Source organism: Crotalus tigris, unplaced genomic scaffold, assembly GCF_016545835.1.
Source record: "Crotalus tigris isolate CLP2741 ecotype Arizona unplaced genomic scaffold, ASM1654583v1 scf7180000017952.28453644438:3035480, whole genome shotgun sequence".
Taxonomy (NCBI): Eukaryota; Metazoa; Chordata; class Lepidosauria; order Squamata; family Viperidae; genus Crotalus; species Crotalus tigris.
Window position 1 is genome coordinate 1,349,508 of NW_024096741.1, and position 12,690 is coordinate 1,362,197.

At 34.2% G+C, this 12,690-nt stretch overlaps 1 protein-coding gene across 2 annotated transcripts in view; it reads right to left on the minus strand.

Moving 5' to 3' along the window:
* The window catches only part of WWP1 (WW domain containing E3 ubiquitin protein ligase 1), a 68,696-nt gene that overhangs the window by 38,486 nt on the left and 17,520 nt on the right, over nucleotides 1–12,690 (minus strand). Inside the window, exons 2-6 of one of the 2 annotated variants that reach the window (XM_039345454.1) lie at nucleotides 11,363–11,453; nucleotides 7,846–7,987; nucleotides 6,798–6,922; nucleotides 2,081–2,218; nucleotides 1,928–1,994 (exon numbers count right to left, since the gene is read on the minus strand). In XM_039345454.1, coding sequence (XP_039201388.1) covers nucleotides 1,928–1,994; nucleotides 2,081–2,218; nucleotides 6,798–6,922; nucleotides 7,846–7,987; nucleotides 11,363–11,432 — 542 coding nt within the window. In that variant the 5' untranslated portion in view covers nucleotides 11,433–11,453. The remainder of the gene's footprint in view (nucleotides 1–1,927; nucleotides 1,995–2,080; nucleotides 2,219–6,797; nucleotides 6,923–7,845; nucleotides 7,988–11,362; nucleotides 11,454–12,690) is intronic. The other variant, XM_039345455.1, reaches the window with a different exon arrangement.

Consider the following 12,690-nt stretch of genomic DNA (forward strand, 5'->3'; position numbering starts at 1 on the left):
TCAGCCATTAGAGTAAAGAATATAGGCAGTTCTTGTTGAATGACCACTCATTCATCAATCATTTGAAGTCATGATGATGCTGAACAAGGGGGACTTACAAAGGGTCCTCATAGTTGCAGCCATGACATGATGCCTAGGGTCACGTGATCACAATTTGGGCACTTGGCAACTGATTCAAAATTATGATGTTGCAGCATCCCATAACTGTGACATTCACTGCCAGCTTCTGACAAGAAAAGTCAATAGGGAAGCTATCCTCAAATAGTGCTTATGTGACTGCAGGATGATGCAACTATGCAGGATTTGCCTGATGACAGCAACTGGGATTGTCACAACTGCCATTGAAAGTCAGCATGGCCACATGCTATTGCACTTTTCAACTATGTCACTTAGTAACAGAGTTGCAATCTCAATTATCATCACTAAGCGAACACTACCTATAGTTTATGTATTGGCCGTCCATCTTACCATAAGGTAACTCTGGGTGGCTTACAGACATAAAAAAATATATCTATATTAATTCTGTTCTTTGTAAGATAACCACATACATATAAAAGAATGTAAACAAATGATGTGCAAAATATCAATTATTCATATTAACTTTATTCAATGTACTGTATATTCCGGCGCATAAGGCGACCCGGCATATAAGATGACCCCCGACTTCGGCACCAAGTCGCATGCCTAGAAAGTCATCTTATATGCCGGAAACTACCATTATTTCCGGTGTATAAGACGACTTGGCGTATAAGACAACCCCCGACTTCGGCGCCGATTTTAACGCTTGCGAAAGTCGTCTTATACGCCGGAAAGTACAGTATATTTGGATGTTTATTTAATGTGTTCTATCAAATTTTGCCCCTTCACAAACTTGTAATTTGTTTTCTAAATATGTATATTATTTTAATAAGTATATAAGATTTCTTATTAAGTGGAATCCCCAATTAGTTTTTTTTTATAATAAATTTCAAATTTCATTACACAAAAGAACATCCGTGGCCACTAAAGATGCTAAATGATACATCATAACATTGAATGGAGTCATCCTATCAAAATAGCTTAGCAAAACGATTCAGTGTAACACATTTTGTACTTTACAATAGTTTCAAAACAAACTACTAGTGAACAGAGAAAAATGAAGAGGACAAATAAATAGATATAATTGTAAATAAAAAATAAATTGCTTTATCTCTGTAGAGAAACAAGGGCTCATTAGACTGAAAGAAACAAAAAAAACCAGCAGGAGGTGGGATGATGCTTAGCTGGGTCAGATATTTTGTTGCTAAATTACAGCCTTATTTATTTACTGACTGACTGACTTATGGTTCACAAGAGAATCCAGTTGATTTACAGCAGGAATGAGTGGCAGCAAGGATTGAGTTTGAAGTAGTTTTTGTAGAATTCATCTAAGTAAGTTTCTTCCACAAAAGAATTTACTAAAGTAATGCCACACTGCATTTAAGAAAGCAATAGCACAAGATACTAAACCAATATGACTATTTTTTTCAACTATCTGAACAGGAGGCAAAAGTTAAAAAGAATTTTTTTTTGATACATTAATGTATGTAATGCAAATTCACTGTCATTTTTTCCTTAACTGTTTTCCTGTAAATTGTAGCAAATTCACTGTCATTTTTTCCTTAACTGTTTTCCTGTAAATTGTAGTCACACATATCCCATTAAAATGTTTTATGCAATCTGTTAACTGCTGCAGAAATTTTCACAAAATATTTTCATAATGTGCATGCAAAAATATATACAACTCAAATGCCTCCTCAAAGTAAACATTTAATCAGATTACTAACATACTTGATACTATGCTACAACTTATTCCACTCTCTTCTAGCCAAGTCTATAATGTAATCTGATATTCTGCAAATTCAATGACATTTAGTATTCAAATAGTATTCTTCAAAAGAAATCTAACCTGGAAGTGGTCCTAGCAGATGTTTCTCTATTTTCATGTAAAGCATCACCATTTTGCTGGACTTCTGCTAAACAATAAAACAGAGAATTAGATTTTTCCATTTCTTTTTTTAAACTAAGAGATAATAATTTAATCCCCCTGAATTTAACTTACTGGTTACTAGTGAACTGCGGTTTGAAAGAGATTCTGTTTCAAGCACCAAACCATCAAGCACTATTATCAGTTCTCCTGTTTGTATCAAGCCACTCTTATTTTCCAGTGAAAGCTTCAAATGTTCTTTGACATGTTCTACTACCAGAAAAAAAGTGTTTTGTAAAAAAAAAAAGCCACTTATTAAAACAGCAAATACATTTTTCAGATCTAATTCTACTACCTAAATATGTAGGAGAAAAAAAACCCTGTGTATATCTAATCATTTCAAATATTAAGATTACATTTCTATAACATGATTATCAATTTATACAGAAATTTGAACAGTGTATCACACTATTTTTCAAGCATAGTCTGTAATAATTGTCTAACTGCATATCTGCAATGCAAAACAAGATGTCTTAAAAAACATCAAAATGAACCTATAACATATAAGGATCTTTATGCATTTAAACCACAATTCACATAGACTGAAGGCTATTCATGAAATGGAGCTTTTTTATTCCTTCCTTCCCAATGCAACATTTATTTATTATTTCATTTATATTCCATCTTTTCTATGCTAATATTCAGCATTTTTTCTTCCGTTCAATTGCATCTGATTCTTGGAGACTACTTAGACAAGCTTTGATATGATTTTTCAGAAGTGGTTTACCACTGCCTCCTTTCTAGGGCCGAGAAACAATGACTGGTCCAAGGTCACCCAGTGGGCTATGTGCCTAATGCAGGATTAGGTTTCCCAGTTTCTAACCTGATGCCTTTACCACATTTCTTTACATTCAGTATAGGTTGCAATATTAAGAAATATAATACAAACATAACAAAATGAATACAATTAAAAGATAAAGAAAAGTTAAACTCATTAAAATAATTAACAATTAAAAGTTTAGAAAATATATAAGACTTTACCATTTTCCTAAATAATGGGTGAATGGGAGCCAACTGCATCTCCTTAGGGAACCATTCAATACCTGGGAGCCATATAGAAGAATGTCCTTTACTAAATAATTGAGAGTCGTGTTTTTAGCAGCAGGAGAATTTTCAGAATGATCTCTACTGATCTAAGTAACTGGCCAGGTTCATCGTGGGAAAAGTGGTTTCACAGATAGTTAGGCCCTAAGTCATGAAAGAGTTTCAAAAATCAACACCAGCATGTTATATTATGCCTCCTAAACAACCCCAAAGCTGACACTGGATTTGCATACTTTCTTTCTTAAATACCTATGGAAATTGCTTATAATGGTATGTATATGCATATGTATGTGTGTGCGCAGGCATGAGCATATAAACACACACACAGAGAGACACATATACGTATTTCCTTCAGAACAGCAAGTTTCATTACACTGGATGTGTTTCCTTCAATCCTTGGCAAAAGACGTTTTATGCAAGTTTAAAAAAATCTTAATTTTGGAATATATAGCAAAAGGGCGATTAGAACATTGGTTTTCTTAAAGTTATAAAAGACTAAAGAGCCAGATGGGTTTGAAATAGATTTTGAAATTAAAAATAAGAATCCTTCCTGTGAATTCTTTAGAATTCTACTAAAAATGAAGAGTATGAAATTAAATATAACAAATATTTCCATGAGAAATGCTGTTCATTAGAAAAAATATATAAAATGGGACTTTTGAAGGCTCAACACTAGAGGGAACCAGAAAGAACTAAAGATTATAATTAAAGGAGAGGAGACCCACTAATACAGAATAGACCCAAATTATCTCGAAACAATTAAAGGTTATTTGAAAGCAATGCATTCAGAAATACTCTTAAGATTTTCTGCTATCATAAAATGGATTGAAAAGAGGTTATAAAAAAATTAGTTTTACTGGACAAGAGAAAGACTGATTCCAATGTGGATTAAAAATGACAGCTTAAATGAATGATATGGAAAAAGATGTTACATACAATTTACAAATGAAACGAGGTGGCGTTTTAATAATTAAAAGGTATACATAAATAACAAACCTGAAGACTGACTTCAATAATTTTTTTCTTTTGGATTTACCAAAGAGACATGTTAAAGTTTTGAAGGGACAAAGTAAAAATGAAAAGAAATTAAGTTCTGGGACTCTATTTAAAGGGTTTAAAGCTCAAGATTGATAAAAGCAAAAGGAAGGAGTACATATATTTGATCAAGGTTAAAATATATAGGTTGTTGTTTCTAGTAACTCTTAATGGATTTTTGCTGACCAGGACTAAATGACAATTAAATTTTAATTTTAATTAAAACAAGAGATCACGTATGGAAAGAAGAAATCTTTTGATATATTTTCAGAGAAAGTGATGTTACTCAAATAAAAGTAAAGAATTTAAAGTTGTTTTATTTAATTAAGATTAAAATATATAATGGACTTCTGTTGATTAGGATGAAATATGTTTGTTTACGAATAAAAGATGAAATATGGGAAGAGATTTTTTGTTAAAGTATCAAGGAAGGTGATAAGTTTCTGAAAATATTTCTATTTGTCATGATGAAGAGGAAGTCATTTCTTTATGTAACTTCTTTTTTCTTTACTATATTTTTTCTTTTTAATTTTTTTCTTGCACTTTTTTGTTTTTGTTTTCAGTCTTTTCTATTTTTTATTTGTATTAGTGTTTTATCTTTGTATCTCTAAACTTCAATAAAATTATTATAAAAACTGGAAAAAAAACAAGGTTCAAAAACAAGATCAAAATAAGGACAAGCAGTACACATCCTAACTGCTGGCTATTCCTGCATTCCACTTGTGTTTTATTTCTTGTTCCCTTCACAGATAGTATACACTCCCTTCATGTTAGGGACAAGTCTCATTAATTCTTCCACCATGCTCCTCCTAAACTTGTTAATTGTCCCTCCTTACACTAATAAGCAATCATTCAATTAATTAGAATGGGCAAAGAATATTTTCAGGAAGCACTCCTCACAACCAGTAGCTATTCATAAGACGCCCTTTTCAATGTTCACAATTAGCTAACACATAGCCCTTCAGAATATACATCTTTTCTTCCAAATTTCTTATTGAACTCTACTGGCAATCTCCTGTAGGTTCACTTTGTCCATTGATCCTTAAATATTATTTGGTTCAGATTACACTTTCTAATTATTCCAACATTATCTATCTATCTATCTATCTATCTATCTATCTATCTATCTATCTATCTATCTATCTAACCTAACCTAACCTAACCTAACCATCCATCCATCCATCCAATATACCATGCATCTCACACTGCAAGGCAACACCATGTAGCTTACAACAAAGTAAAACATAAGGAAGTAAAAACAATTTTAAATATAAAAACAAATCAAAATTACAAGAGATTAAAACAAATTAAACCCCATACACACAGGACTAGAGCAGAGAGGTGGTTATGGCTGCTATGGTACTACACAAGCCATCTCCAGTCTACAACTTCTCCTTCAGGACCCCATGCCAACTGGCATAGTCAGTTTTAAGGCATTTCCTGAAGGCCAGACGGGGGCGGACCTCACCTCCTGTACCAAGATATTCGAAAGAGAGGGCCCATGGCTATAATTCCTTGGCTGATAGGATCTGCAATAGATCTCTTCTGCCAGCATGAGTGTGGAGGGGCAAGATGGCTCCTCAGCTTTCCTGGAGCTATGCCATAAAGAACTTCAAAGGTAATGATCAACATTTTGAATTGGACCCAGAAGCAAATCAGCAGCCAGTGCAGCTTGCATAACATGGGGTTACATGTGCCATCCTAGGGGCCACTAAAACTGTACATGTGGCTGTATTCTGAAACCAAAGGTAGCTTCCAAAAATACTCCAAAAGTATTGAAGTATTGCAACTCTACCAGAACTCCCAAATTGCTCACCAGATCTGTCTGGGGTAGTGCAACCCCATCTAAAATTAAATATGATAAACCTCCAAATCCTAAAGTTCCATGTAACCACAGACACTCTGTCTTACCAATGTTTAATTGAAGCTTGTTGTCCTCCATCCAGGTTCCCACAGCCTCCAGACACTACAAAAGGGCAGCCACAGCCCCATTTGCATCACCAGGGAGGAAGATGTAAAGCTGAGCGTCATCAGCATATTGATGATATCTGATCCCATGGTGTCTGATGATCTCACCCTGCAGCTTCATGTAGATGTTTAAAAGGAGCAGGGTCAGCACTGAGCCCTGCAATGCCCCTCAAAGGAGATGCCATGGGCTAGATTTCTTATTCCCTATCAACACCAAGTACAGTAGAACCAGCCACAGTGATAGGAACCGAACCAGAGCAACATTGTGCTGCCCAGTTCCAAACCCCACAGCTGATCCAAAAGGATACCATAGTTGATGGTACTGAAAGCTGTCAAGAGTTCAAGAAGGGCAATACCCTCATGCTACTTTCACAAGAGATCATACACAAGCACAACCAATGCTGTTTCTGTTCTAAAACTGGACCTGAAACCTGACTGAAGGTTTGACACCAAAATCTCTACAATGTCTCATGCCCTCAAAAAAATATGCTATAATTATTTTATTTCATGGATAACTTTAAAAAATCTTTTTTCAGATTACATACAGTAGATTAGTTTTATCAATAGAGATGAAGATTTTTTTCTATTTCTATTTTGTTAGAAAGGTCAGTTTTTCATAATTAGTTCAGAGGGAATTATTATAACATTTAGCATACCTATATTTAAGGTATAATGGAACCATAAGGTACAGAATATTAAAAATAAACAAACAAGATAAGTAGATTCTATGCAAACTTTAACTTACATCTTCTATTGTGAACTTCCAAAGCTTGTCTAAGATCTACAGTGGCTTTTCCTAATAAAGCATCAGCTTTTAAAGTATGATGGCTCCAAACTCTAAATTCCAAAGTGGTTTGTGGAGTCACATTCCTATACAAAAACAAATTTCTTTTTAAAATTGGAAATATATTACTGCACATGCTTAATAATCCCCAACATGTAAAGGAATAATTACTGTATTTGTCTATTGTCTTTTTATTAGAAAGCAGCAAGTTTAGATAATATTATATCAACATAATTATATTACAGTTTACAACCCAAGTTCAATAATTAAATGATTTAAAATTATTAAAACTGTTATAATATACTTTTCAAAATAATCCCCATCTTCTTTTTCCTCAATATTCAAACTATCATGGTTGTTTTATTGCTGTGCATATTTTTTTTCTGAATTAATACACATGTCAGCCAATGGATGTACCACCAAGGAATAAAAGCCAATTGCAACTAGTAGAAATCTTCCAGTTTAGGATCTAACTTCAATACAGTATGTGGTACTCTTGAAATTGCACAAAACCAAAACAAAACAAAAGATAAGCAAAGTTATGATTTCTTTCTTTAAGAATAGATTCTCTACAAATTCCAGGTAAAGCTTTCTAATTTGTTTTCCCATGACTTTTATTTTAACACACTATCCAATATTACCTTCTGTTTTGTTAATATAAAATATGTTTCTCTTTATTTATGTTTTCCACTTACCTGTATTTCCTTTATAGATAGAAACAAGGCCAGATTACTGATAAAAATTTTATTTTCAAAAATGGGGATTAATTTTGGTTTGTTTCTTTATCCCAATAGTAGATGAGACAATCTTGGATGCAAACCAATACAGTAGAATCTAAAAGAGGAGATTCTATTCTCCTATTCCATCAAAACATTGTGAGTAACTCTGTATTACCCACTGTTTTTCCCTTGCCATTCAAAAAAACTAATCTGATTAAGGAGTCTGGAACCTGCATATTTATTCTGAACATTGGGATAGAAATAGTTAATTATAAAAATAGTCTACTTACACTGTCAATTGTTCTTCCCATTTTGGATTTGAGGAACTGCCAGACTTAGATGTTTTCTTCACTTCATTGTCTGCTACTAGTTCTGTATAAATGGCAGCTAAACCAAAAAAGTTCTTTTTTCTTTTCAATTTGGCACTAGAAACTAAAAGAAAATTACTTAAAACTACTGGAAATAGTTCTTTTTAGAAAATGACAATTAATTACAATGTCTCTATTCAAAACTAATGAATGGGGGAGCTTATTTTTAATGCTATCTAGAAAATCCAGGTCACATTTTGTGATTACAAACAGTCCTTTGCTATACATTAAAATTGCCTGGAGTACTTCAGCACTCTAATTTAGAACATATTGACAATCAAATGAGTTCTGTTTTGTTGCAAGAAAAATCCCTTGTATATATTCCAGCATGACAGTTAGAATCCAGAAACAATATCACACTTCACACCTCCTTTTTCATCTAGCTAAAAGGAGCCATGTTAAAGAAAACACAAAAATACAAAACCTGATGGATGAGTACTACTGGAAGGTTGTGATAACAAGCAGTTAAATAGATCTATTTGAAGTTGTACTTCACAGTTCACTAGTAACAAATCAGTACACTAATATTAACTGTTCATTGCCTGAGTTATATTTTCACTGAAAATGGTTCTAACTCCTTAAATAACTTTCTATATAGAATGTTTTATAAAAGTTACTATAGCAACATGTCTACAGAGGTATTGTGTAATCAAACAGCAAACTTTAAAATCTACAGATATAGTTTTCAGTAACCCTATCATCAAGAACTTTTAAAAGTTCCTGCTCCTCATTTTGAAAGGTTTTTAATCTAATTTTGTATAATATCCCAAAAGCAAAAATGCATACATGAAAGCTACAACTGGAGAACTGGTTTCTTACACCCAACAGCTATTATTTTGCTTACTAAAGAAGTAAAAGTACAGATATGCCTCAACTTAGGACCACAACTGGGACCGGAACCTCCGTCATGAAGCAATGTAGTTGTCACATAACCGCACTGCTTAGTGACAGCGTTTCCAGTGGTCCCAAATGAAATTAGAAACCTTTTACAGCTTGGGTTGTAGATTTAGACAGAGGTTTGTCCTCCAACCTTGCTGCTTGGCTCCCAGATGTTTCATTACCAAACTAGGTAACGTCTTCTGCAGGGGTTTTGGGTGAAGTGTCTTGTTTGTTTATACAGGTCCTGGGTGGTTGATTACTCTTGTGGCCGTCATGTTACCTAGTTTGGTAACGAAACGTCTGGGAGCCAAGTAGCATGCTCAGAGGACAAACCTCTGCCTAAACCAATTGAGTTTGTTAGACCAGGACAGTGCTGTCATTGGATGAGAAGGATCTCATCCTTTTCCCTCCGTGCCACAATTGCATTCACTGCAGGATTTAGAAAGCATGTTTTTTCCATGGGAGACCCTGCCCTATGAAACAACCTTTCCCTGGCATTTAAGATCTGGCTTTCTCCCAAGCACTGGGATAGAGGTGAGGTAAATGAGAGGATTTAATGAGGCCCGTTTGTGAAATCTAACCTTTGGTGCCAGGTTTTTAATGTTTATGATTTTAGTAGATACTGTACAATCATGTGAAAAAAAAAGTACACCCTCTTTAGAGTTCTATGCTTTTACATATCAAGACATAGTAAAAATCATCTGGTCCTTAGCAGTGCTTAAAAATAGATAAATACAATCTCAGATGAACAACAGCACATGTCATATTACACCATGTCATCATGGCTTCTCTGTTTTGGCTTTCCTTTTGTAAAATAAATATGCTATAACATGTCACGCTGCAGCCCCACAAAAGATTTCCACATGCATACAACCAGGCATGGAGGGGAGAGGAAATGCTTCATTAGTGACAGCAACTTACAACATTCCCTGCCAGCTTCCCAAATGATTTTCTGGAGAAGCCAGCAGAGAAGAGTGCTGATGATCGTGCGGTGTCTGGCAACCGGTCATAAGTTCATATTGATTACCAAACACTCAACTCACAATCATGTGGCCACTGTGACATTTTACAACAACCAGAAGTCCTATATCATTTCAATACATAAAGCTTACTTAGTTCTTTGAAGTTTACTTTCTTCCCTGGGATTAAATACAAGTAATCCTCGACTTACAACAGTTCATTTAGTGACCATTCAAAGTTACAACGGCACTGAAAAAAGTGATTTATGACCCTTTGTCACAGATATGACGTTTGCAACATCATGTGATCAAAATTCAGATGCTCGGTAACTTGTTCATATTTATGACCGTTGCTGTGTCTCAAGGTCACATGATCACCTTTTGCGTTTTTCTGACAAGCAACGTCAATGGAGAAGCCAAATTCACTTAACAACCAGGTTGCTAACTTATCAACTGCAGTGATTCACTTAACTGAGGCCGTAAAATGGGGCAAAACTCACTTAACAAATGTCTCATTTAACAACAGAAATTTTGGACTCAATTATGGTCACAAGTCAAGGACTACCTGTATTTTGAGCTTCTTTAGATTCCAAGGTTCCTAAAGATGTCAATGCAATGTTCTTGTTTCACAAAGATCATTTTAGTTGTTTTACCATCTATACTACCTTGGAACTATATGGCCCATAAAATATTTCCGACTTTAATAAAACTTTGTGCTGGATCACAATGGTCACATGATCACATTTTATATACTTGGCAATCTGTTTGCATTTATGACTGGTTGCAAAATACCTTGCAATCATTTGAAAGTCAATGGGGAACCCAGCAGAGAAGGCTGCAAGTGAAGAGGAGGTTGGATGAGATCTGTTCCCTTAGCATGCTGGAAGGGAAATCTCAGTGCACTGGAGGAACGGATCTCAGATCTGGTGAAAATGCTAGCGAATGCCATTATTCACATGATTGTTCTCCCCAATGGGGCTGGGAGAGGGTCTGGACCTCTGGGTATGATGGGAGTCCCAAGTCCTCTCCCTACCCTACCATGTCCTGAGGCACAGGCCCCCTCTCCATCCCTCCACTTAATGACTGACCGTAGCAGTTTTCTATGCCCCAAAAATACCCAAAACATTGTTAGTCATGTTAAGATTTGTTTAAAATGAATGGTACAGAATTTCAAGGAAGGAAAAGCAATCCTTCTCTTTCTTATCAACTACAAGAAATCATCTGTCTAAAACCAAGGCACATGGAAGTTCAACAAAAGGATCATTATGTTATCTCATCCTTGTATGTGATTATCTATTTTTAAAATAAACAAAAATTCAAAAGGACCAAAATGTTAGTAATATTGAACAAAGATAGCTATACCACCAGGCATTCTTCTTTGCTCAAACTAATAGGATATAATGCAGTGTTTCTATTTTAAAAGGATAACATAGACATATTTAATATAATTGTAAATCTGCAAAGGATTAAATCTGTACTAATTGCTTCAGGGAGAGATATAATTAACATAGATAAATAGAACAAGAAATAAAGTAGAATCTATTTTTATTTATCAATGGCAGGCAAATAATAAGACACACAGTTTGTAAATTTGAACTTACTTGTTACTTGCATCTGTAGTCTTCCATTGTAGTTATTACTGTTTCCAGACGTTGGGGAGGCTGCAGCCATATCAGGGGATCCACTTTCAGCCTATTGAAGAAGACAAAATATTTGACCACATGTTCCCACTATTCTACTAAAGTTACAATCAGTTGATAATAATTTAATGAATCAGGTTTGGTTCTGATAAAACTGGTTTATTAACAATATATTCCTTGTAGTGCTTATCAATTTAATTCATGTTTACATATTTTTTGAAATTATTGTCAACACTTTTTATCTTTATTTGTGTTTGTTTTATTTTTAAGAAAATAAACAATGACTCTAATTTGATACTTGAGATAGTCTTCACTTAAGCAACCATTCAAAGTTACAACAGACCTCCCAGAACTACTTATGGTCTTTTTTTAAAGTTCAAATGGCCACACACCCTCCCAGTCACATGACTGCATTTTAGCAACTTACATTTACGGCCATTTACAGCATCCCATAGTCACATAAGCACAACTTTTGATATTTTTTTTGCCAGTTTCACTTTTACTTTTTGGCAAAAAAAAATGTCCATTAAGTATAATGTTTCACTTAACTACTGCAGCATTTGCTTAACAATCACAGTGTCTGCTTAACAACTACTTCAAAAAAGGTTGTAAAATCAGATGAGGTAACGTGTTGACCCATTTAATGATAGCCACAATGTACAACCATAATTCCAGGCTTAATTAGTCCTAAGTCTAGGACTACTTATGCAGATATGGCCAAAATTATTGGTACACTTCCATGTTTTCCAAAAAACTCCATAGCAATTTGTCATGAAGTAAATTGAAATTAACAAAAGTAAATGGCATCCATTAATCTTTATTCAATAGGCTAAAAAGAAAACTTTGTTTTTGTTATATAACATAACACGTTGTTGTAAATAATAAAACAAATGTAAATAGCATGGGCATATTTATTGATATCCTTAACCTAATGTTTCATAGCATTTGTTCTGAGGCAACAACTGCAATAAAGTGTACCTCTGAATAAGATTTTATATTTCTCAACTCGCAATCTATTGAAAAACTACTCTTGTCAACTAAGTTTCAACTCTTTCCATGAATGTTCAATCGGATTCAGATCAGAAGTTAAAGCAGGTCACTTCTGAACAACCCAATGTTTGTTTTCCAATCATTCTTTGGTTCTCTCTAAAATGTATTTGGGGCCATGATTCTATTAGAGGACCCATGAACTAAGACAGAGCATTCTAATACTAGGCATTATAATTTAACACCATAATGCCTTGATAATTTTCTGGTTTCATTTATTCATCAACCCTATAACTTTATGG